This window comes from Festucalex cinctus, chromosome 20 (assembly GCF_051991245.1).
Source record: "Festucalex cinctus isolate MCC-2025b chromosome 20, RoL_Fcin_1.0, whole genome shotgun sequence".
NCBI classification, from domain to species: domain Eukaryota; kingdom Metazoa; phylum Chordata; class Actinopteri; order Syngnathiformes; family Syngnathidae; genus Festucalex; species Festucalex cinctus.
The window spans coordinates 3721192-3743791 of NC_135430.1; the positions used below are offsets into that span (position 1 = coordinate 3721192).

The 22600-nt window shown below is 46.4% G+C and overlaps 1 protein-coding gene across 1 annotated transcript in view; it reads right to left on the reverse strand.

Moving 5' to 3' along the window:
* Window positions 1–237: 237 nt before the first annotated feature.
* Window positions 238–22600, reverse strand: part of cdk13 (cyclin dependent kinase 13) — a 75681-nt gene continuing 53318 nt past the window's right edge. Inside the window, exons 3-14 of the mRNA XM_077508740.1 lie at window positions 19922–20092; window positions 18306–18445; window positions 18055–18225; window positions 11545–11734; window positions 11413–11469; window positions 11138–11239; window positions 10997–11074; window positions 3917–4033; window positions 3662–3793; window positions 3197–3396; window positions 2669–3109; window positions 238–1421 (exon numbers count right to left, since the gene is read on the reverse strand). Of these exons, the coding sequence (XP_077364866.1) occupies window positions 766–1421; window positions 2669–3109; window positions 3197–3396; window positions 3662–3793; window positions 3917–4033; window positions 10997–11074; window positions 11138–11239; window positions 11413–11469; window positions 11545–11734; window positions 18055–18225; window positions 18306–18445; window positions 19922–20092 (2455 nt within the window). The 3' untranslated portion in view covers window positions 238–765. The remainder of the gene's footprint in view (window positions 1422–2668; window positions 3110–3196; window positions 3397–3661; window positions 3794–3916; window positions 4034–10996; window positions 11075–11137; window positions 11240–11412; window positions 11470–11544; window positions 11735–18054; window positions 18226–18305; window positions 18446–19921; window positions 20093–22600) is intronic.

The following is a 22600-nucleotide window of genomic DNA, read 5'->3' on the forward strand; positions in this document are numbered from 1 at the left end:
ATATTTAAGTGCTTAGAAGGGCGCAAACTGTGGTGGCATCGCTATGGCTCAGTAGATATAGATAGTAGATAGTATATATTTTCAGATCAGATTGATAGTACACTAGTCTTCATTCAAAAACACTTACGGGTAGGACATTTTACGAAATGGTGCCATCTAGTGGTAGCAGAAGGAACAGTTTAAACTCAAGGGGGGAAAAAAACGGACTTTGAAAATAAACTAGAACAGACAAGGCAATTGTTATAAACAGTGGCATTTTATTTTTAATAATAAACACTTGCCCAAAAAAAAAAGGTGTGTGGTTGACTTTTTTTTTTAATACAAAAAAAAAAAAGAAAAAGAAAAAGAGAAACACCTTGTGTCCAATTTTGTGTTTGATCATTTTACAACTTTGCTCCAAAAGTTTCACTGTCGGGATCAAATTTGCTAATCCGAGTGCTAGCAGTCCAGGAGCATTTTTATATATAGAAAATAATAATACACACACACATATATACACCAAAAAAAAAAAAAGAAAAAAAAAAAGAAGTCCATCTGATGTGTTGTTCGTGTGCTGCTAAAAGTGTTTTGGAGCCTACTTCCGTCAGTAGTGCAAAACATAACTACTCCAACTCGTGGTACAGCACCAGCCCCCCCAAAACAAATTGAAAAGACTTGTAGAACAAATTACAAAAAATGGGTCTGAGGAAAAACACCTCCAACGAGTTGGACCGTTTTGAAGGGGGCGGAGCTTCAAGTCACAAAATGTTGCTTCCAGTTAGTCGATTAGAAGGGCAGTCCTCGTCCGCCAAGGGCAGAGTTGATGTGAGGGACCAAGCCGAGGGGCACCTGCGAGGAGGGGGAGGCCCAAGCGTGGCCCGGCGGCGCCGGGATGGGCGGGGGATGAGGAGGAGGGGCCACGCTGTCCTTCCGCATCAGCGCATGGTTGTACAGGTGGAGGGCGGTGGGGTTGGGCGGGCCCTCAACCGCCAGGGGGCTGTATTCAAAGCGGTGGTCCTTGTCCCCCGCAAACATCATCCCGGGGGGCCCGACGGCAGGGGCACCGGCGGCGGGGCCCCCGGGCGGGAAGGCCTCCGGGCCCGGCCCGCTAAACACGTCCCTGAGAGTGTGCGGCGGCAACCCGGCACCCAACATGTGAGCCAGGAAGCCGTCCCCGAAGGTGGGGGGCGTGAATGGGGGCGGGGGTGGCGGGAGCGGGTGGCTCAAGTCGCCCCCGTAGCCGGGCCCCTCGGCGGTGGGGAGGGGTGGGTAGTCGGGTTCGGGCGGGCGAGCGCCGCCGTCGCCCCCGCCAGGCGGGGCGTGGCCGGGCTTGGGCTCCGCCGGCGGGCGCCTGTAGTCCAGGTCGGCGTGCGGGGGCGGATCCGGCGGCTCGGGCGGTCTCTGGTCCGGGGGCAGGATGGCCACGCCCGTAACGTCCGACACTGAAAGACACACACACACACACACACACACCCACACACACACACACACACACACACACACACACACACACAAAAATTGCTACGGTCAAGCTAGGTTACGTTCAATTTTCATAAGGTCAACTTTTTTTTGTCTCTGTGCAAATAAAAATCAATCAATTCAAAAGTAATTGTGACAAAGTGTGCAGGAGAGATCAAGGACACCCATATCGGGTTTATAAAAATATCTCACCTCATATACATCACCTTCATAATCAGTATACATATTCCATAACAGATGTAAATATAAAACAGTTAAAAGATAAAAAAAAAAAAAAAAAAATCCTTGGATGTTTGCATCCTTCAATTTAGAGAAAAGTATTTGAATCCTTGAAATATCAACTTTATAATATAGAACTTAAAAGGACAATAACAAAATAAAAATAAGTGAATTATGAATAGAATAAACTCAAATAATAGCAACTGAAAAAACTGAGAACAAACACTGACCGTTCCTGTGCGTTTTGGCCTCTTGGGGGCAGTGTAGTGCCGTGCAGCCATTGGGCTACAGACTTAAAGTGAGTACAGAAGAAAGTTGCAAATCAATTCTGTTAAAAAAAAACAACTTATTTTTCACACATTGGGAAGAATGTGTGCCTTTGTGTCATGTTATCTCATCTGTGGGAATGTGTTCCCACAAAATTTGTGTGTAGATAGGATATTCGGTATTTGAAGGAAAAACACTCCCGAAGTCAATGCCAACTTCGTGTTAGCATTTGCTAACTTCCTGTTAGCACTAGGCTAGCCAATGTTTTAAAAACGAAGCACGTTTTGTGTTTAAATATACAGTGGATGTCATTCTTAACGTTGTGCGTTTAGTTTTACAGTTAACTTCAACTGTGGTGTCATTAAACAGCTTCACGGACAACAGAATAATTAGAATAACATACTTGTTAGTTGCTAATGCAAGCAAAAATGGTGCATTCAGGATACTTTCACAATGTCGGAAACTTTGGTGTTCTTTGAGAATGTTTTAAGGGGAAAATAATCGGCCATTTGGTCCAATTGGTCAGCTGTTTTGGCCCAACGTTATAACGCCGATAATACCAAGAACTTTATATAAAAAAACAAAAAACAAAAAAAACAAACAAAAAAAAAAAACATTAAATATTAACATAAAAAAACAACTTTATAAAACAGTCCAGCCAAGTTAAGTCTAAATCTGGACAGTCAAATTCATCAATCATGATGAGCCGAACGGTATTGATTACCAGGCGAGAGCGAGCCAGATTCCGGCGGCGCTTCGGCATCGGGAGGAAGCCGGCTTCCGGCGCCGCTGGCCCCGGGCCCGTCATCACCGCAGCTGCCGCCCTCCTGCCGCTGAGTCTGCAGCAGCCGGGCCAGCAGCATGGTGACGGCCGTCTGGGTGACGGCTGCCGCCGCCGCGTCCCCCTCAGGTGGCGGAGGCGGCGGGGAAGGTGGCTTGGGCATGGGCGGGGTGCGTGGCGCGCCGGCGGGCTCGGTGCTGGCGGGTGGCAGGACTTTGGAGAGCTGCGGCATCGTCTCCTGGTTGACCTTGGAGCCGACGGCATTCTGGAACAACTGGGCTGGGTTGTTGGCGGCAGAGGCGGCAGCGCTGTTGGGCGGGCCTAGGAGATTGAGCAGGACGGCCAGTTGCTCCTGGGTCAACTGGGAGTTTGCACCTTTTGGGTCTGTGCGCAGAACAATCATCACACAGCTGATGAGGCAAAAATCACGACACTACGAAACGTGCGAGGAGGCGTGTCGCTGCAACTGACCCAGCAGAGAAGACGCGGCGGCGGCGGCAGTCGGGGCTTTAATGACAGGTGGGAATCCCTGAGGGGTGTTACTGCGACTGTCGTCCGGGCCCAGCTCCTTGCGCGGCGCCTTCGGGGGCACGCCCGCATCCTCGGGCATCTGCTTGTGGCGCCGGCGCTTCTTGCTCCACAGCTCGTGGCAGTCTTGCCACAGGGGAAGACTGCGCACATTCAAGATCAAATGAAAAGGGGACATTTCAACAGCTTGTTGGCCCCGCCCATCGTGTGTCAAACTCAACACGTCTCGCTGTGAAAATGTGAGCGGGCCAACTTGAATGCTGCTAAGCTGAGTGGTGAAATAACACGATGTCAAAATGAGCATTAGCTTGTGATTGGCAGTGCGTCATTGTGTCGTGCTGAAGTGTGTGAAGTGCTGCCTCCACAAGTGAAAGTGTTGGGAATCCTCTTTTGAAGGTGGCGACGTACTCTGGCGGGGGCATCTTGTCCGGCTCCACGTCCTTGAGGAAGTCGCAGGCCAGTGCCTGCTCGCCCGTGCAGCGCTTGCTGGGGTCAAGGTTCAGCATGCGGTCAAACAAGTCCAAAGCAGTAGCAGGGATGCTGAACGACAAGCACGCACAAAAAAAAAAAAAAAAAATGTTTGTTACAAAAGCACAACTTCAACAAAGACAATTTGGAAATGACGTCTTATTGCATTTGACACGCCAACAAGTTGAAACTCACAAGGCAAACTCCTCGCGCAGGCGTCGCCTGTACTGTTTCTTGGGTTTCATGGTGTTGAAGAAGGGAAGCTTGATGACGTCCGGCCACACGGCCGGACACGGACTGCCGCAGATGCGACTGCAACGGCAACAACAACACTTAAAAAAGAAAAGTGCGCAGTTTGAAGCCAATTTTTAATTTTGTCTCAGTTTCACTCACACTTGTTATTTTTATCATACATAGTTAGTCAACCTCATCCCAATTTTATTTAGTCAATTATAAATCCAGCATATTAGTCTTTATTTTTGTCCAAGAAAATGTCATTTTATTCGTGTAGTTTTAGTCAACACAAAACTGTCAGCGTTTTAGTCATGATAATCATTTGACCCCTGTATATATTTTTTTGTCAGCAGATAATGTTGAACATTTGGGATCGCAAACTATTTTACATCAAATTTTCTCATCTATTTTGATGAAAAAACAACTTAGCACACAATGACAGTATGTCAACGAATGGCTACTATGGCTCCATGCTACAAGCTAGCACGTTAGATAGCATTAGTTAGCGCTCAAATTAACATTATTGTTGGTACATTATAGTTGTTGGATTAATGTTACATTTTAAGTATAATTTACTTTAAAAAAAAATAAATAAATAAATAAAATAATAATAATAATAAAAATTAACCTTCATGGTGAATCCACCTCCTGTCTGTCCCATGTGTTTGTGCATGTTGCACTCGCTAGCTGCAGATTTGAAAGAGGGCTGTCACATGACAGTGTCACAGTGACAGATTAGCAGAGCAAAGATTTGACAAAATCATATCATTTTCCTCTCGTGTTTGTTCATGAACTAAAATGTCCATAGATTTTAGTCCAGTTTTTATTAAGTGAAGGACATTGTCATTTCATCTTCATTAGCTGATGAAAATAAATACTGATTTAGTCCCACTTTATTGTTTATTAATGAGGGTTCTATTTCGTCCCTCCCGACCGCCAGAAGGCGGTGCTTTAAGCACTGAATGTTCCTTTCGCGCATGCGCAGTTCGAGTAATGCATACCAAATTAGTCACCTGTGACCCGTGGGTGACCCTAGAAGGGTATAAGTTCCGGTGTCACCCAAGGTTCGTTTCCTCTTTTCTTCTCGCGTGGCGTATGCATACGACACATTTTCGAAGAGTGTAAGAATTGGGATTTGTATTTATCGTCTGGACCGCGCCGCTTGGAGCCTTGCGACCGGATCGGTCGGAGCTGCGTAGTTCGCCCTCCAAAGGCTGCGGCGACGGTGTTTTTCTTTCCTTCGTTCGTGACCCGACGTGGTCGCGTATTCTAACCTCCCGTGGGGTAAGGTTATTGACTACTTGTTGTCTACTTTGCCGTCTAATTTCCGCGTTTACTGCGGTGTTTTGAGTTTTTTGTGTGGCTAGCCTCGCGTTAGCGCCCTGGCTACCACGGCTCGTGGTTTACCCTATTTTTTCCTCCGCTGGCTTTGGCAGCGTTAGCGCTTCTCTCGGTTTATTAGCGCCGCTTTCTCCGACGGTGTTGCCGTTTGGTTGTTGCTTTTCTTTTTGTGCCTTTGCTGGTGAGGGCAGCGTCAGCGTCCCCGCTCCCAGCTTACGGCGTCGCGCTTCTCGCTCGATTGTTTGTCTTACTTACTTTTGTGCGTGTCCCGCCTGCGGTGCACACCTGGCTTCAGCCCTTCTCTCAGCTTGTCGCCGCTTTCGCGACTGCTGTCTGCCCCTCCCGCCCGTCGGCCGCTCCGTGTGCGTCTGCTGCGCAGGTGGCGTTCGCGCGCCTTCCCTCAGCTTATCGCTACTATTAACGACTAACTGTCTGCCCCGGCCCTCCGTCGGCTTCTCGGTGTGCGTCTGCTGTGCAGGTGGCGTTCGCGCCCCCTTCCCTCGGCTTATCGCTGCTTTACCGGCTTACTGTTTGCCCCGACCCACGCGTCGGCTGCTCGGTGTGGGTCTGCTGTGCAGGTGGCGCTCGCGCCCCCTTCCCTCAGCTTCCCGCTCATCGCTGTTTGGGCCTCTTTGTGTTCACAATGGAGGACTCCCGTTGCTGCGTGGACTGTGGTATCCTCTTTGAGGCCTCCGATGTCCTGGAAGATTCTGACCGTGCCGGGGATGGCCGGGCCTGCAGTCCTGGTGTCAGTGACCCCAGTCCACTGGGTCATCTGTCGTCCTCCCAACCGAGGCGCCGGAAACGTCTCGGTGTGTCCTCTGCTGTACATGCCCCCCCCCAGGAAAAGGGCGCAGCGACGACTCGCTTCGGAGGTTGGGCACCTTCAGGCTGAACTGGCAGAGGTGAGATCTCTTCTGCAGGACCGTCACCCTCCCACACTTACGGGGGGGCCGGGACCACCTGCCCTGCCCATGCCGCGACCATCCACCCCGCCCATGCCAGTGCTTCCTCCTGAGGAGGACGCCATTTCCTTGGCAGCTTCGGCTTCCTTTTTTCATGACGACGACCGTGAGTCTGCCGTGTTCCCGTGTACCGGTCTGTGGTTTTGGGACCAAACTCTCCAGCGTCCGCTCAGAGTTCGTCCAGTGAGGCGGGGGATGGTTCTATACGGGCTGTCCTGCGCAATGCCTTGGACCTCCTGCATTTAGAGGTGCCTCCACAGGCTCAATCGGCGTCTGAGAGCGCTTTCTTCCGGCGCAGGCGCCCTTCCTCGGCCTTTTCTGTCCCCGCATCTGAGGACTATCTGCGGGAACTACATGCTTGCTGGAGGGATCCTGGGGCTCTCTCCCGTCCTTCGGCTGATGGCCGTGATTTTGCATCGATGCACAGTGCTGCTAGTGTTGGCTTGGACCGGATGCCTGCTGTGGAGCCAGCTGTCGCATCCCTCATGGTGTCCCCGGAGGAGACCCTTCGGCCATCTGTGCGATGTCCTCGACCCCAATGTCGTGTGACTGACGACCTTCTCACACGGGCCTATGGCGCTGGTGCACGTGCTGGTCGCATTGGGAACTCTTTGGCACACCTAATGCTTGCTCTCTCTACATCCCTGCAAGCGGACAGCGTGGAGGCTGCTGTGTCCTTCAGTGATGCAGCCCTCCAGGCTTTTGCCCTCATGACTAGGGAACACGGCAGACTCATGTCCTTCCTAGTGCAGGCGCGCCGCCAGGTGTGGCTAGCGCAGTCCCCCTTGTCGGAGGCCTCTAGGAGGGCCCTCCGTGATGTTCCTGTGGAGCCGGGGGAGCTTTTTGGTTCTGCTGCTGTGGGTGCACTGGAAAGGACGGTTAAGGCTCATGAGACCAGGAAGCAGCTTTCCAGCCTCAATAGGGCCCTGCCTCCCCAACAGGGTAGGCCTGGGGCACGCTCCGCTTTTCATCGCTTTCCTCAGCCCCGGCCTGCCGAGGCTTATGGCACCCGGCGACCCCCGCAGAGGCCCGCCGAGGACTTTCGCTCCTCCGCCCGCTTGCCTTCAGGGCAACCACGGGCTGCAGGCCCCACCCGCCGTCCCTCTCGGGCCCCTAGGGGCCGGAGGGCCAGGGACTGAGGCCTTGGGGCCAGCCGTCGGACATTTTTCCCACCAGCAGCTCAGTTACTGGGCTGCTCGTGCCTCGGACCCATGGGTGGTCTCCATCTTGACCCACGGGTACGAGCTGCAGTTCCGGCTGCTTCCTGTCGGGTCAGGGTGACTCTCATCGCCGACCCGGCAAAAGCCTCAGCTCTGGACCAGGAGCTGTCCGCCCTCCTGGCCAAGGACGCGATCGAGGCCGTGGACCCCCTGGCACAGCCCGGGGGCTTCTACTCGACGTACTTCCTTGTCCCAAAGAAGACCGGTGGATACCGACCGATACTGGACCTGAGGGGGCTCAACAGACATCTCAAGGTATTGCCATTCCACATGCTAACCACGAGCGACGTCTTGCAGTCGCTCGCCCAGGGGGAGTGGTTCACGTCTATAGACATGAAGAACGCCTACTTCCACGTCCCCATCGCACCTCGACACCGTCGATTTCTCCGTTTTGCCTACAAAGGCCGTCACTGGCAGTTCCGTGTGCTCCCTTTCGGGCTCTCCCTCGCTCCGCGGGTCTTCACTCGGTTTGTGGCTGCTCTGGCGCCCCTGCAGTCTGTGGGCATGAAGGTGCTGCCGTACCTCGACGACTGGCTCCTCTGCGTGCCGTCGCGGGCTCAGGTGATCCGGGACACCTCCGATCTCCTGTCTCATGTGGCCCGGTTGGGTATCAGGGTCAACTTGCCCAAGTCCTCTCTGGTCCCCTCTCAGCGGACGGACTTCATTGGTGTGACGTTGGACACCACGGTTATGAGAGCCCACCCATCTCCTCCACTGTTCTTCGCCTCCTCGCTCTCTTTCGAGGGGGCAGGCTATTACGTCGCCTACTTGCGGCTTTTGGGCAAGCTGACGTCCATGACGGCTGTAGTCCCGTTGGGTCTGCTGACACTGCGCCCACTACAGAGGTGGCTGAACGGCTTCCACTTGGACACCAAGTGGCACCGCCACCGGAGGCTCAGGGTGTCCCGTCGGTGCCTCCTCGCCCTGGCACCTTGGAGGGAGAGGGCTTTTCTATTGAGCGGCGTCCCGCTGGGTGTGGTCCCGGCCCGCCGCGAAACAGTCACCACGGATGCCAGCCTCACGGGCTGGGGTGCTGTCTGGCAGCACAGAACGGCTCAGGGAAGTTGGTCTGTGCGCGACAGGGTCGATCACATCAATGTGCTGGAGCTTCGGGCGGTGCACTTGGCACTCATGCACTTCTTGCCATACCTGAGCGGACGGCATGTTCTCATACGGTCGGACAACACCACGACCGTGTTTCACATAAACCATCGGGGCGGCGTCAGGTCCGCCCGTCTGTTGGAGACCTCCCAGCACCTTCTCAGGTGGGCTGCTCCCCGTCTGGCCAGTCTACGGGCCACCTATCTGCCGGGGGTTCGGAACCAGCTCGCGGACTTTCTCTCCCGTCGGGGTCCTCCTCCGGGAGAGTGGCGCCTCCACCCAGAGGTGGTGCGCATGATTTGGAGCAGCTTCGGCATGGCGGAGGTCGATCTCTTTGCCTCCGAGGACTCGACCCACTGCCCACTTTTGTTTTCCCTGAGCGAGGCCACCAGCCCTCTGGGTCTGGATGCACTGGCGCAGCCGTGGCCGGAGTGCCTTCTCTACGCCTTTCCGCTGCTCCCTCTGATATGGCTGACGCTTCAGAGAGTTCTTCAGGAGGGGCACACGCTGTTGCCGGTGGCCCCCTTCTGGCCGGCCCGGACGTGGTTCCCCCTGCTCCGTCAACTGTGCTCCGGCGAGCCGTGGCGTCTCCCCGACAGGGAGGACCTGTTGTCTCAACAGGGAGGTCGGGGTTGGCATCCCGACCCTCGGCGCCTTCGCTTATGTGTTTGGCCACTGAGGGGCCCCAACCGCTGCTGACCGGCTGTACAGAGTCTGTCACGCGGACCATTCTTAATGCGAGGGCACCGTCCACTCGGCTACAGTATGCCAACAGGTGGAAGTTGTTTGTGGCGTGGTGCGGAGAACGCGGGGTGGACCCTGTTTCGTGTTCCATCCCCACCATCCTGGATTTCTTGCAGTCCCTCCTGGATAACGGCAGGTCTCAGTCGACTCTGAAGGTGTATGTGGCAGCTATTTCTGCACGGCATGTTGGTGCTGATGGCGGCTCCGTGGGGCGCCATGAGCTGGTGTCCTTGTTCCTCAGAGGGGCTCTGCGTCTTCGTCCCCGCCCGGCTCCTCGGGTTCCGGCGTGGGATCTGCAGTTGGCGCTGGACGGCCTGTGCAGGCCTCCCTTCGAGCCCCTGGCGGGGGCGGACCTTCTGTGGGTGTCGCGCAAGACTGCACTCTTGCTCGCCGTTGCCTCCGCCAAGCGCGTCAGCGACCTACACGCTTTATCGGTTAGCCCTGAATGCCTGCGATGGCACCCGGATGGCGCCGGCGTCACTCTGTGGCCGAACACTGCCTTCATTCCCAAGGTGTTGTCTGGCTCTCGTTCTAACCAGCCTCTACGGCTTAAACGTTATGTACCCACTCCTGCTGATGGCGGGGACAGGCCGGAGCTCTTGTGTCCGGTGAGAGCCTTGCAGTGTTACATTGACGCTACGGCGGGCATTCGTACGTCTGCCCAGCTTTTTGTTTGTTATGGTGGTCCTACCAAGGGCTCCGCTCTCTCCAAGCAGCGCTTGTCTCACTGGGTCGTGTATGCCATTCGCCATTCCTACCTGCTGTCGGGCCGCCCCCTGCCGTCAGGGGTGCGCTGTCACTCCACCAGGAGCGTTGCCACGTCTTGGGCCGCCCTGAGGGGTGTTTCCCTGGAGGATATCTGTGCTGCTGCCTCATGGGCGACGCCTTGCACCTTCTCCAGGTTTTATAGCGTGGATGTCGCCTCTCCCCATCCGCTTGGCATGATCTTGGGTCCTGCTGGGGCTTCTCAGTGAGGTTTGTGTCTGAGATCCCTCGCGACTACGCCGGTATTAGTCATTCAGTGCTTAAAGCACCGCCTTCTGGCGGTCGGGAGGGACGAAATAGAACGAAAGTTACAACTGTAACTACGGTTCTATGAGTCCCGGACGACCGCCAGGGCGTCCTGTCGCTCGGAATCCTCGTGTTCACGCGAGAAGATTCCGTAGGAAACGAACCTTGGGTGACACCGGAACTTATACCCTTCTAGGGTCACAGGTGACTAATTTGGTATGCATTACTCGAACTGCGCATGCGCGAAAGGAACATTCAGTGCTTAAAGCACCGCCTTCTGGCGGTCGTCAGGGACTCATAGAACCGTAGTTACAGTTGTAACTTTCGTTTTAGTGTCATCTAGTCTAGTGTTACGGTGAAAAATGTGTTGAAATAATTGTTGCTTCGTTTTTGTTGACGAAATGACCACTACTCTGTTGCTCATCCCTTTGAAATGATCCTGAGAGTTATGCTCATTTTCGTTTTGCATGATAATGTTCGTTTGAAGCCAACAAGTGTTTTGATCACGACCAAATGATAGTTTGCTCTTGAATATTTTTGTTGATCAAATGAACAGCGTCCGCGTACGAGTGTCGTTTCATTTCTCCGTCTTGAAGTCAATCAGTCGGAAAGTCGAGACCTGCTCAGCGTTTGTGTCGGCCAAATGTTCTTTGTCGTACCTGATGAGCTCCAATTGGGCCAGCTCCTGGTTGGCTTGGAAGATGGGCTTCTTTGTGAACAATTCTCCCAGGATGCATCTGCAAAACAACGGCGGGCGTTCAACGTTTCGCTTTCCTTCCTGATGCCGCGAGCGTTCTCACCCGCAGCTCCACACGTCGATGGCCGGCGTGTAGCGCTCTTCGCCCAGCAGGAGCTCAGGTGGGCGGTACCACAGCGTGATCACTTTGTTGGTGTAAGGGCGACTGCAAATGACACATCAACAATACTCAAGGGAAACTCTAATCTTATGAAATAATATATAAATAAAAATAATACATAACTATATTTCAAAAAAGGATGGAATCCAAAAGAATTTGGATGCAGATTAATTAATATGGCGTGGATGAGTTGAAGAATCTGGCAAAGATGGGCTCACCTCTCTTCCGAGTTGTACAGACGAGCGAGGCCGAAGTCTGCCAGCTTGATCTTCCCTCTGACAAGGACGAGAGACGAGAAGACGCGTGTGAGAGGAAGCGACGGGCGAGGGAGGACGTTTGCAAAGGCGCACTTGTTGTTGAGCAGGATGTTGGAGCACTTGATGTCGCGGTGCAGGAAGTTCTTCTTGTGGCAGTAGTCGAGGCCCTCCAGCAGCTGCCTCATGAACGACTTGATGTGGCTCTCGTTGAAGTGCACCAGGCCTGACTCCAGCAGGCCCATCAGGTCGTGGTCCATGTACTCAAACACCAAATAGAACGCACCTGCCGGACAGCAAAAGGTAGGGATTTTCTCATGACAACTAACCAAACAACTCAAATTCAAAAAACTATTTCCTTCACGAAATCAAAACAAAAATGCTTTTTCAAAAACAAACTAAACTAACTACATTTGAAGTTTACAAAACTAACTATAATGAGAGCGAAAATGTCCTTTGTTTTAGTCTTTGGTAATTAATTGAATACATGAACCTTTGAAGTCGATTTAGTTCGATATTAGGGCTGTCACTAACGACTTTTAAAAAAATATTTTTAACGACTAATCGATTTTTATTATTATTATTTTTTTTTTATAGATTTGACGCCGCAAATGTTGAACGTATTGAATTGAGTGGATAATCTGGATATAAAACCCATTGTTCCTTATATTTCCTATACAATAATAGTCTGTAATTTAGTCTGACTGCGGCGCGCCCGCACGCAGCCACGCACGCAGCCACGCACGCACGCACATACGTACAACTTCTTCATGTCCTTCCCTTCATTTCAGTGTTGTATGGTGATTAAAACACAGGCAATGGTGGTTGTTTGTTGGTTTGTTTGTTTGTTTGCTGTGACCAGCAACTGATCACTGAGTGTTATTTTGTCACGGAAAGGAGAATAAGCTCTTCTTTCGCGACCAAGATGACGTGGCTTTGCGATTCAAGCCGTGTTTGTGAGGGGGGTTATTCTGTCACGGACCGGTGAGTGGAAAAATGGAAAAACTTTGCCTACGTTGCCGTGAAACGCTAAGCCAACTCCCAGTGAAATGTGTTTGACTCGACAAAACGGCCACCACGACGCCGCAGTGAACTAGTCGTGCACATTTGTGTTATTCATATACGCTTGTGAATGTCTATAAGCAATCGTGGTATTCACGGCAGGCCAAGAATTTTCGTTCCGAATGTTCACGGCAAAATAACGCTCGCAGGAGATTTGCCGGTCGCAGCAAAATAAATAACTGCTGACTAATAGAAAGTGACAGTCACACAATTAAGCAGCTGCCAAGCGCTACACGAGGGAACAAACTAAATGACAATATTACAAGCATTTCTGTAACATTATTGTCGTGTTTACCTTTGTCTATCCGTAACGCGCTGAATCCATGTTATTGCTCCGGTATCCATGAACCGTGGCGTCGATTTGGCCGTCCCATTCACTCGGCAGTCATGCCACTGTACTGATCCATGAGCGTTTAAAAGTCTTGGTGTATCTTTGCAGCTTTTACAGACTTTTTGAGGGTCGTGTGAGCATTTTCGCTGTTCACCTCACCAACCAAGCTTGGCAGTAATAACGTGCATGGTGGCTTGGTGACTCCCATTCAAAGTCCTGCTCTCTTCCTCTCCCAAATGTTTAGCAGAGCCTGTACCTCTGTCCTCTTATCCATTAGCTTTTCCTCCATTTTAAAATAGTGCAACCAATGAGGACATAATCTTAACTAATAAATATTGTAAATACTGTACGAGTGTACATGTACACTTGCAGTAAAAGAACTGTATGCGCAGTTAGGCTAATGGCGGCTGTGCAACACACCTCCAAATTCAAACAACCAATCAGACCAAACAAACTGGAGTCATTTAAAAAAATAAATAAATAAATATTACTCTGTCCGCCTTCTTCTCACTGAAGTTTGCAACACAGTCTGTGCGGCGGCATAAAGGTCCATGTGAAACATGGACGGCGACGGCGCAAAAATGGTTCCAGGCGGAGCGTCGACTTAAATTTTTCCAGTCGAGTTATTTTTAAAGTCGACCTTGGTCGACTTTTTTTTCCAGCCCTATTGGATATGAAGCGGAATAAAGACGTTTGAAAGTGTGTCACAAAGAAATGACGTCATCTAACAGCAGCTAATAGTAAAATACCTTCGCCAGGTACAAAATGTGTGACTTGTTTCCATGTTACCAAGCTGCTTAGTGAGCACAAGTAATACACACTAAGGAAAAAAAAAAAAAAAAAAAAATAAATAAAAATAAAAATAAAAAAAAAGTACTGAAACTAACTAAAATTAAACATTTGGGAAAAAAAGCTAAAACTAATAAAAACTAACAACCATCCTGAAAACTAAAACTAACTCAATTTAAAAACCAAAACAAAAAAATAAATAAATAAATAAAAACTAAGTAAAATGAAAACTCTCTGGTTTTGCGTCACATTTCATTGGTAGCAGCTTACGTTAGCCAAGCATGGAATGCAACAAAGTACATGGTGGAGAGGCAGAAAAGGTCCCCTACTAAAGTGCAGCTGTCCTCATTCTCACCAAGCAGAGAGAACTAATTTAGGGCTGTCACTAACGACTTTTTTAAAAATCGACTCGACATATATTTGACGACTAATCGACTTTTTATTCTTCTTCTTATTATTATTATTTTATTTATTTATTTTTTTAAGTTAAATGTTTAACGTGTGCACAAATACCCATTATTCCTTATATTTCCTTTATTTTTTTAATCCATGACATGTGCAGGTTATATTTTGATAACCAGTTTTGTTCTTTTTTTTGTGTTTTTTTTTTGTTTGTTTTTTTACCAAGTGCAGGTTTATTTTTATTTTTTATAAGAATCTAAATCTTAATCAGCCCTATATTGCTTTTTAGGAAGTTTATAACATTAACTTCCTTTCCTGTGTTTTGAGGAAGCTCAATCTCATTCTCAAAGACCAATTTACTATTAAATCCGTTTTACCTTAGCACATAAATGTCAGCCTTTCAGCCACTAGGTGGTGCTGTACACTAATATATCACCACTCAGAATGCGTTGTCGAGTGAAATTGCTTGGTCAGGCTCAAGTGACCATATCACCACTAGAGATAGTGTATATTTTTCCATCTACTACGCTGGTTAGTCTTTAACAGAAAATAACATTGATTTCACAGTCTACGCTAGTTGTTCGTCTTCAATTACAGACTGTGTGGCGCGCCCGCACACACGCACGCACGCACACAGAGTGATTGCCAACTTCGTGAATCCTCTTCTCTTCGAGGTGTACTTTTGTAACTGTAACCATTACCCGTAGCGGCTCTTAGCGAATGTGATTTACTTAAAGGATATTGTGTGCTTGTCTGCCTGCATATCTCGTTGAGAATGACCGGTTAGGCGGTTAGCTTGGCAATGCATTTGCTACTCGTGACGCGTCGTCGAGCTGCGCCTTAACCTAAGAGTCAAACGGCAAGTTCAGCAATACAGTGCAGTGCGTTCTAAATAGCAATATTATCACACTAATAAAAACTAAACTTACCTTGCTCTGCTTTCTTCAAGTGTTGCGTATGGATGTTTCCTTGTTACATGCTGCAACATCGATGATGTGCTGCTGTGGTAGGCCATTGTTAGTTTGCATAATTTGCATTTAACTTTTTGTCCCCTCAATTTTTTCAAAATGGTCCCAAACTCTGGACACCTTTTTTGAGGGGAGAGACAGGAGTCTACTTTTTTTTTTTTTTACTTTGTCCTCCATCGCACGGACAGGAGTTCGCAACAGTATGCGGCGATGCGCGCGTATTGCATAAAAGGTCCGTGTGAAACATGGACCGCGGCGGCGCAAACATGGTTCCAGGCGGAGCGTCGACTTAAATTTTTCCAGTCGACCTATTTTTAAAGTCGACCAAGTCAACTTAGTTGACTTTTTTTCCCCAGCCCTACTAATGATGCCTTCGACTTTTTTGTTTGTTGAGGTAGCGCTCGTTTGACTCGCTCAATTACTGGGGCTCATTTCCATGAGCACGTTATTTGTTAGCATGAAGCTAATGAACCTTTTTCAGAAGTTCAAACTAAATCGCGGAAGATTTGACAACAACCAGAACGGCTACACTAATTACCATTAGCTGTCGTCATCTTTGACATTTAGCATGAAGATTTTGGTTGACCAAAATGAAATTGCACTTCCTCAATGTCATGTTTGCACATTGCAGGGTTCTTGCAGGAATCACTGTGAAATTTTAGACCTTTTTTAGACTTTTTTTTTTTTTTAGACCATTATGAATTTTTTTTTAGACCAACTTCACGACCAAAGGACCCCCCCCCAAAAAAAAGGTTCGCATATTTGATTCTCAAAACCATGTCAACTTGTATTGGTTTCAAACATGTCGAAGTGCACCAAACGCATACAACATCGATCCATCCATGTTATTGACCGCTTATTCCTCACAAGGGTCGCGGGGTGTGCTGGAGCCTATCTCAGCTGGCTCTGGGCAGTAGGCGGGGGACACCCTGGACTGGTTGGCAGCCAATCACAGGGCACACAGAGACGAACAACCATCCACACTCACAAGCATACCTAGGGACAATTCGGAGCACCCAATTATCCTGCCATGCATGTCTTTGTAATGTGGGAAGAGACCGGAGTACCCGGAGAAGACCCACGCAGGCATGGGGAGAACATGCAAACTACACCCAGGAAGGCTGGAGCTTGGACTCGAACCCAAGTCCTCAAAACTGGGAGGCGGACGTGCTAACCTGTCAACCACTGTGCCGCCCAAGCATACAACATGTACAATGCAATAAACAATATTGACAATGACCAACCTGAGATGAACTTCAGTTCCCAAAACAATGTACACAATAATCACATACAACCTATTTTAAACAGCTTTAGTAAGTTTTTTTTAAATTATTTTTCTTATATTAAACTTCCTTACGCTAAATGTTTTAAAGTTTGCTGAATAATGTTTTAATATTGTCATTGTATGTTCTTTCTAAGTAAATTTTGTACCCTATTTTATTTACTCATCTTCCTCTCAATGTTAACTACTGTTTGTTGATGCTTATGTTGCCTTTCCTTGCATAAAGCACATTGAGTTGCCTTGTGTATGAAATGTGCTATACAAATAAACTTGCCTTGCCTTGCCTATACAACCATATCCGCGCCCAAAGTCCCCAACTTTATCTTTTTTGCAAACTTCACAACGAGCCGAGTGCCTATCGCCGGCTACCTCATCCAACCAGCTGGAAAATTCGGGAATTTCGAGCCAGTTCTTGTTGAACTGGCATTTACCCATTTTCTTACAAATTGACTGATCACACTTTCCGTTCTGACTAGCTAAAAATAATTGTCCACACTCTCCGTTCAGACAAGCTAAGCAATATCTTGGCGGAAAGTCCGGAACGTAAAATTTAAATGTAAAGTAGTACCCGGTAGTGCACAGAGTATCGAGCCACCTAATTAACAATATTACATTCACACAAATAGCTAAGGGGCTTTGTAAGTCTGTGATCACATCACTCTTGGATTAGCGATTGTTACTTTCCATGAGTTTCTTGCCTGGTTAAATAAAGGATATGAAAAAAAAAAAAAAGTTTCGATTAGCTTTACTCGCTAGCGTTTCTGTACAGTGTTCACACCCCTGGACACGGCCGCTTCATTGACATTCGCACACCGGAGATAGGGGCTTTGCTTTGCTTCTACTTACATTATGGCAAAAGTCCTCTCGGAAAAAAACGTTTCAGCATCGCAATTAACTGGCCACCATTGTGCTAATATGCTTTGGCTAATATCAATAGTGATGTCTTCTGTTGTTTTGGTACACAGTTCAACAAATGTAACAAAAACAAAACGTGAATACATACCAACCCAGGTCTGCCAAGTTCGTCGTTCACCACCCTGCCCGTTTGTTTGTTTGTTTTTGTCCCGGTAGTGTTAGCTTAACATATTGAGCTCAGGATGTCCGCAGACAGCAACAACTATAATTTCTCCCCCTCCTGTTGTCGTATCTCGCGGCAAAACAAGCCGCGCACGTCACATCTCACCAAACATCTCATTTGCACCGCCCCACGTACCTTCGCTCCCGCCCGCCTGAACTACATTGCAATGCAATGCAAACGCACCCCCTCAAATGTCTCCTTCACTTTGAGCACGCAAATAATAGAAACAACACAACACGCACATTTTTTGTTCTTTTTCTTTCTTTCTATGGGAGCAGACACTTCTCGGAATGTAAGGAGCGGATGTAAGAATTTTAGACTTGGGTAAATTAAATTTTAGACCTAGGATGAAAATATGGCTGTTTTTTTAAGACATTTTAGGCCTAAAATGTAACTTTCTGAATTTTAGACTTTTTTTTTTTTTTTTAGACCCCGCGGGAACCCTGAGATTGTGTTCCATTTCTTGACCCAAAAATAAATAAATAAATAAATAAATAAATAAATAAATAAATAAATAAATAAATAAAATAAATAAAATAAAATAAAACAAAACATTTTTATTTTTTTTTATTTTTTTTAACAAGTATTGTGGTTAATTTTGGTCAAGTACTTTTTTGAGTGTGTCAAATTCTCTTTCCTGTCTGGCAATAATAAAGCAAAGTGTTTGCAATTGGCCGAAGCGCGGCAGGTGTACCTTTATCGTTTTTGAAGTCGAGCGCGTCCTCCTTGTCGGTGACGATCTCCTTCATGTTGATGATGCTCTTGTGGTTGAGCTGCCGCAAAATTTTGATCTCCCGGATGGCCGTGATGGGGAAGCCCTCCTTCTCGTTGTCCAGACGCACTTTCTTCAACGCCACCATCTCCGCTGTGGACGCAATGATGTCATCACTTTTGAACCGCAGCTCACAAAAAGGACGATTTTTTTGTGTGTGTTGAATTTCCTACCCGTGTCTTTGTCTTTGGCTTTGTACACCTGTCCGTACGTGCCTTCCCCCGTGATGCCGATGATCTCAAACTTGTCCACACAGCGCTTGCCCCAGTCGATCTCCGTCTCTTTGATTTCGCCGTATCTCGGACCGCACATTCTGGAACGAGGCGGAGGGAGGGAAAACGCTGATCGGCTTGCGGACAAACTCGGAGAGCAGATTTTACTTGCTTGCGAACAAGGTTATTTGAGTCAACTCTTAACGAAAACACTACAACTCAAATTCAAAAAACAATGTCGTGAACAAAATAAAATGAAAAAAAAAAAGGCTTCTTAAAAAAAGAAAAACTAACTGAAACTACATTTTATGTTTACAAAAATATTATTGGATGACTTGCACACACTTGCAATTTTGACAATCGTGTCATCTATTATTGTTTTGTATCCATCGCTGCAAACGATGGATCGCTACTTTTAATTCAAACCAAGTTCATTTTAGTTAACTAAATCTAACGAAAACGGAAAAAAAAAAATCGTTCATTAAATAAAATACGTAAAAACAGAAATGCTTTTTAAAATACAAAAACTAACAAACTAAATTTTATGTTTACGAAACTAAAACTAACTATAATTGCACCAAAAAATGTCCTTGGTTTTAGAATTTGGTAATTAATTGAATGCGTGAGCCTTTGGGGATGATTTGAAATGTGATTAAAGTCAATTTTTATTGATATGAACCAGAAAAAGGACGTTTAAAAATGAGTGTCACGCAGAAGTGACGTCATCAAGCAGCAGCCAGTAGAAAAGCACCAAAAGACGACGTCGCTCCCATGCTGGCTTTTTTTTATTTTTTTTATTTTTTTTTATTTTTTTAAACTATTGCACAAGTAGTACATACTACGGAAGCACATTACATTGAACTCCTGTTTTTCCTGACTAATTTTTTTTGGGGAGCTTTTTTTTTTTTGAGTAATTTATTTTCTGTTTTTCTGAATATTCTTCTTCCTGTTTTACTGAATTTTTTTTTTCTGTCATTAAAAAAAAAAAAATATTCTGAAAAACAGGAAAAAAGATTATTCAGAAAAACAAAAAAAATACTCAGAAAAACTGAGGCGGGAAAGATGTTCAGAAAAACAGAAAAAAAAAAAAATTATCCCAAAAAACAGAGCACCAACTTCTGTTTTTCATGGGTTTTTTTTGGACCTCCAAGTAACTTGTTGCAGTCCACTGACTGATAGCCGATAGCCCATACATGCCAGTGCAAGCAAGGTTTTTTTTTCTGTTTTTCTGAATAACTTTTCTCCCTGTTTTTTGGAATATTTTTTATGACAGAAAAAAAAAAATCAATAAAACAGAAAAAAAAATATTCAGGAAAAAAAAAAAATTACTCACCAAAAAAAAAAAAAAAAAAAAAAAAAAAGCTCCCCCAAAAAATTAGTCAGAAAAACAAGAGTTTTTTTTTTATCAAGTGAATGCAATATGCTTACATACCATGAAAACTCACTATTAAGCCTAGCTAAATAAATAAATAAATAAATAAAAAACATTCCAAAAGTATAATAACCCCGCTGGAGTGCGTCCAGTGTGAGCTAAAGCAAGCGGGTCAACGTTTGGGGGACGAGCATGAACGACTTACTTGGGCCTCCTGCGCGGCGTTTGTGGCTTTTTGTCGTCGGGCGGGCTGTGCGGGGAAGAAGACGCGCCGCCGCAAACGAGCGGCGGAAGCGGCAGGTCGGTGAGGAGCGCTCGGCCTTTCCGCTCACATTTCTTCTTGGTCGCCGCCGCCGAACAAGAAGCTTCTTTGGCGCTGACAAAAATACAAAACGGCGACAATTTACTGACGGACGTTCACATTATGAAGACAAACAACTGGCGGGAAATGTGAAGCAAGCAACGCGTTATTTTCACCCTCACGGAAAATCATTTCCTTTCAAAGTCATCTTCCTAACATTAGCCATAAAAGGAAAAGGATGTGCACTTGTCTTTTAGTAGGAGGGATCGAATATCAGCGCCCATATTGGCCATTTTAACCAATATCGGTAGCTGCCTTTTATTTTTTTATTTTTTTATTTTATTTTTTTTTAAACAATCTGACGACCAAAACCATTTTAATGTCAGGGAATTATTGATTTCAATTTTCAGTCAACTTCATAAGAGATCCTGCTCAGGATTCTTGCAGGAATCACTCTGAAATTTGAGACCTTTTTAAGACCACTATGAGAAAATTTTTAGACCAACTTCACGACCGACCAAAGACCCCTAAAAAAAAAAAAAAGGGGGGGGGGGGGTTGGCGGAGTCACATATTTGATTCTCAAAACCATGTCAACTTGCAGGGCTCTACACGAACTTTTCCACTACAAGCACTGGTGCGAGTAACATTTTTAATTGCTCGCACAGCACAGGATTTGGTGTCACCATTTCTTGTGGAGGTGTAGCATGACTTTACGTATACGTATTGGAACTCAAGTTTTGCCTGCAACAGCAGCGGCTATCAAAACATACGATTCATTTAAATATTCAAAACTTATAGTGACATTTGTTGCTGGTTAATCTTAAAACACCACAATTTTTTACGGTATCTTCAAACGTGTTAAAAAACAACAAAAATGTCTTCTATATTTTAATATATTGATTCAATTATTTAAATAGACCGCAACAAAGGGCTGGGCGATATGACTGAAAAATGTATCATTTTAAATATTTATTAGTCGTTATTGACAGTTATAATTGGGTTGTTTTTTTCTCTTCAAAATAAGGATCAGGAAAACACTAGAGCTGCGAGCAGCTATAAAGGGCCCTCGCAGCCCGGGCCACGGTGGGGTACTTGCACGTTGGGGTACTTGCACATTGGGGTACTGGCACATTGGAAGCAGAATTTCTTTGAAAATGGCATGAGAAACCATTACATGTGGATTTTTTATTTATTTTTTTGCCTGGTGTGATGAGTGTGTCAAGCTCAATAGGTTTTGGTGATTGTTAAGATCTGCAAAAATCAGCGTCTTTTTTTTATTTTTTGGCAATGAGTTGCCCTGATTGGTATTTTTCGTAAAAGTATATATACACACATCATCGCTCGTACTCATTGCACAATGTTGCTTTTATTGTCCATAGAGGCGATCAAAAAAAATGAAACTAAATAAAAAAAGTACATATGTTTGGATCGGTCTGATGCCAGTGAACATATTGAGAGGTGGAAAGTAAAAGAATATTCATAAATGACTTAGTTATCACACTTACAATGAGTTTACAATTTTTGCAAAAATAACGTAAGTGAGGCATTTTTTTTTATGCCTCAAGAACTAGGTGGCGCTGTATTTATAACTGAATTTTGTCATAGAGATACCTTCAGGCCTTGACTATAAATATACATTTTAAGCATGGGATTTTTTGGAGCATGTACCTGGGAGTTATTAAGCATAGCCTTCATTCACGATATTGCTTTTAATGTCCATAGAGGCTATCAAAAATACATAATACTAAATAACAAAAATATGTATGTTTGGTTAGGTCTGATGCCAGTGAACATTTTGAGTGGTGGAAAGTAAAAGAATATTCATAAATGACTTCGTGATCACACTGAGAATGAGTTTACAATTTTTGTAAAAATACCGTAGGTGGGGTATTTTTTTTTTATGCCTCAAGGGCTAGGTGGCGCTGCATATATAACTGAATGTTGTCATCGAGAAAACATCAGGCCTTGACGATAAACATACATGTCAAGTTTGGGATTTTTTGGAGCATGTACCGGGGAGTTATCAAGCATATCCTTTTTCAGTGCGAAACTCAAATTTTGATGCCCCGCCCTCATCATATAGTATTTCGAAAAGTCAAGATTTTTCCCCCTGTCGTTGGCTCAGGTCTTGACATGGTCCAGGTCAAGTCTTAACTCAGTCGGATGAAACGTGTAGGAGAAGTGGGCAAAAGTATGCCCCCTGTAAATGTGCAAAAATCGTCAAAAATGGGACATTCAAAAATTCGTAGCTCACTTCCTGTTCATTTTAGCATATGGGTCCAAGAGACTTTTTTGTAGGTCTTGGGCTCCCTCATACACCTAAAAATATTCGTCGTTCTTGCTTAAACGTACAACCGGGGCTGCTTCGTTAAAAACTTCTAGGGGGCGCTATTGAGTCATTTTTGTAAAAATAGCACAATCAACAATAAAATATTGCTCATTTTACCAGGCCAGATGTGTGTGCCAAGTTTCATGAGTTTCTGTGCATGTTTAGACCCTCAAAATTGGTGTTGTTTTCTTGGCGAACAGCGCTTAGCCACGCCCACAGCGATTCGCGAAAACTCACAAACTTCGTGTTGTGA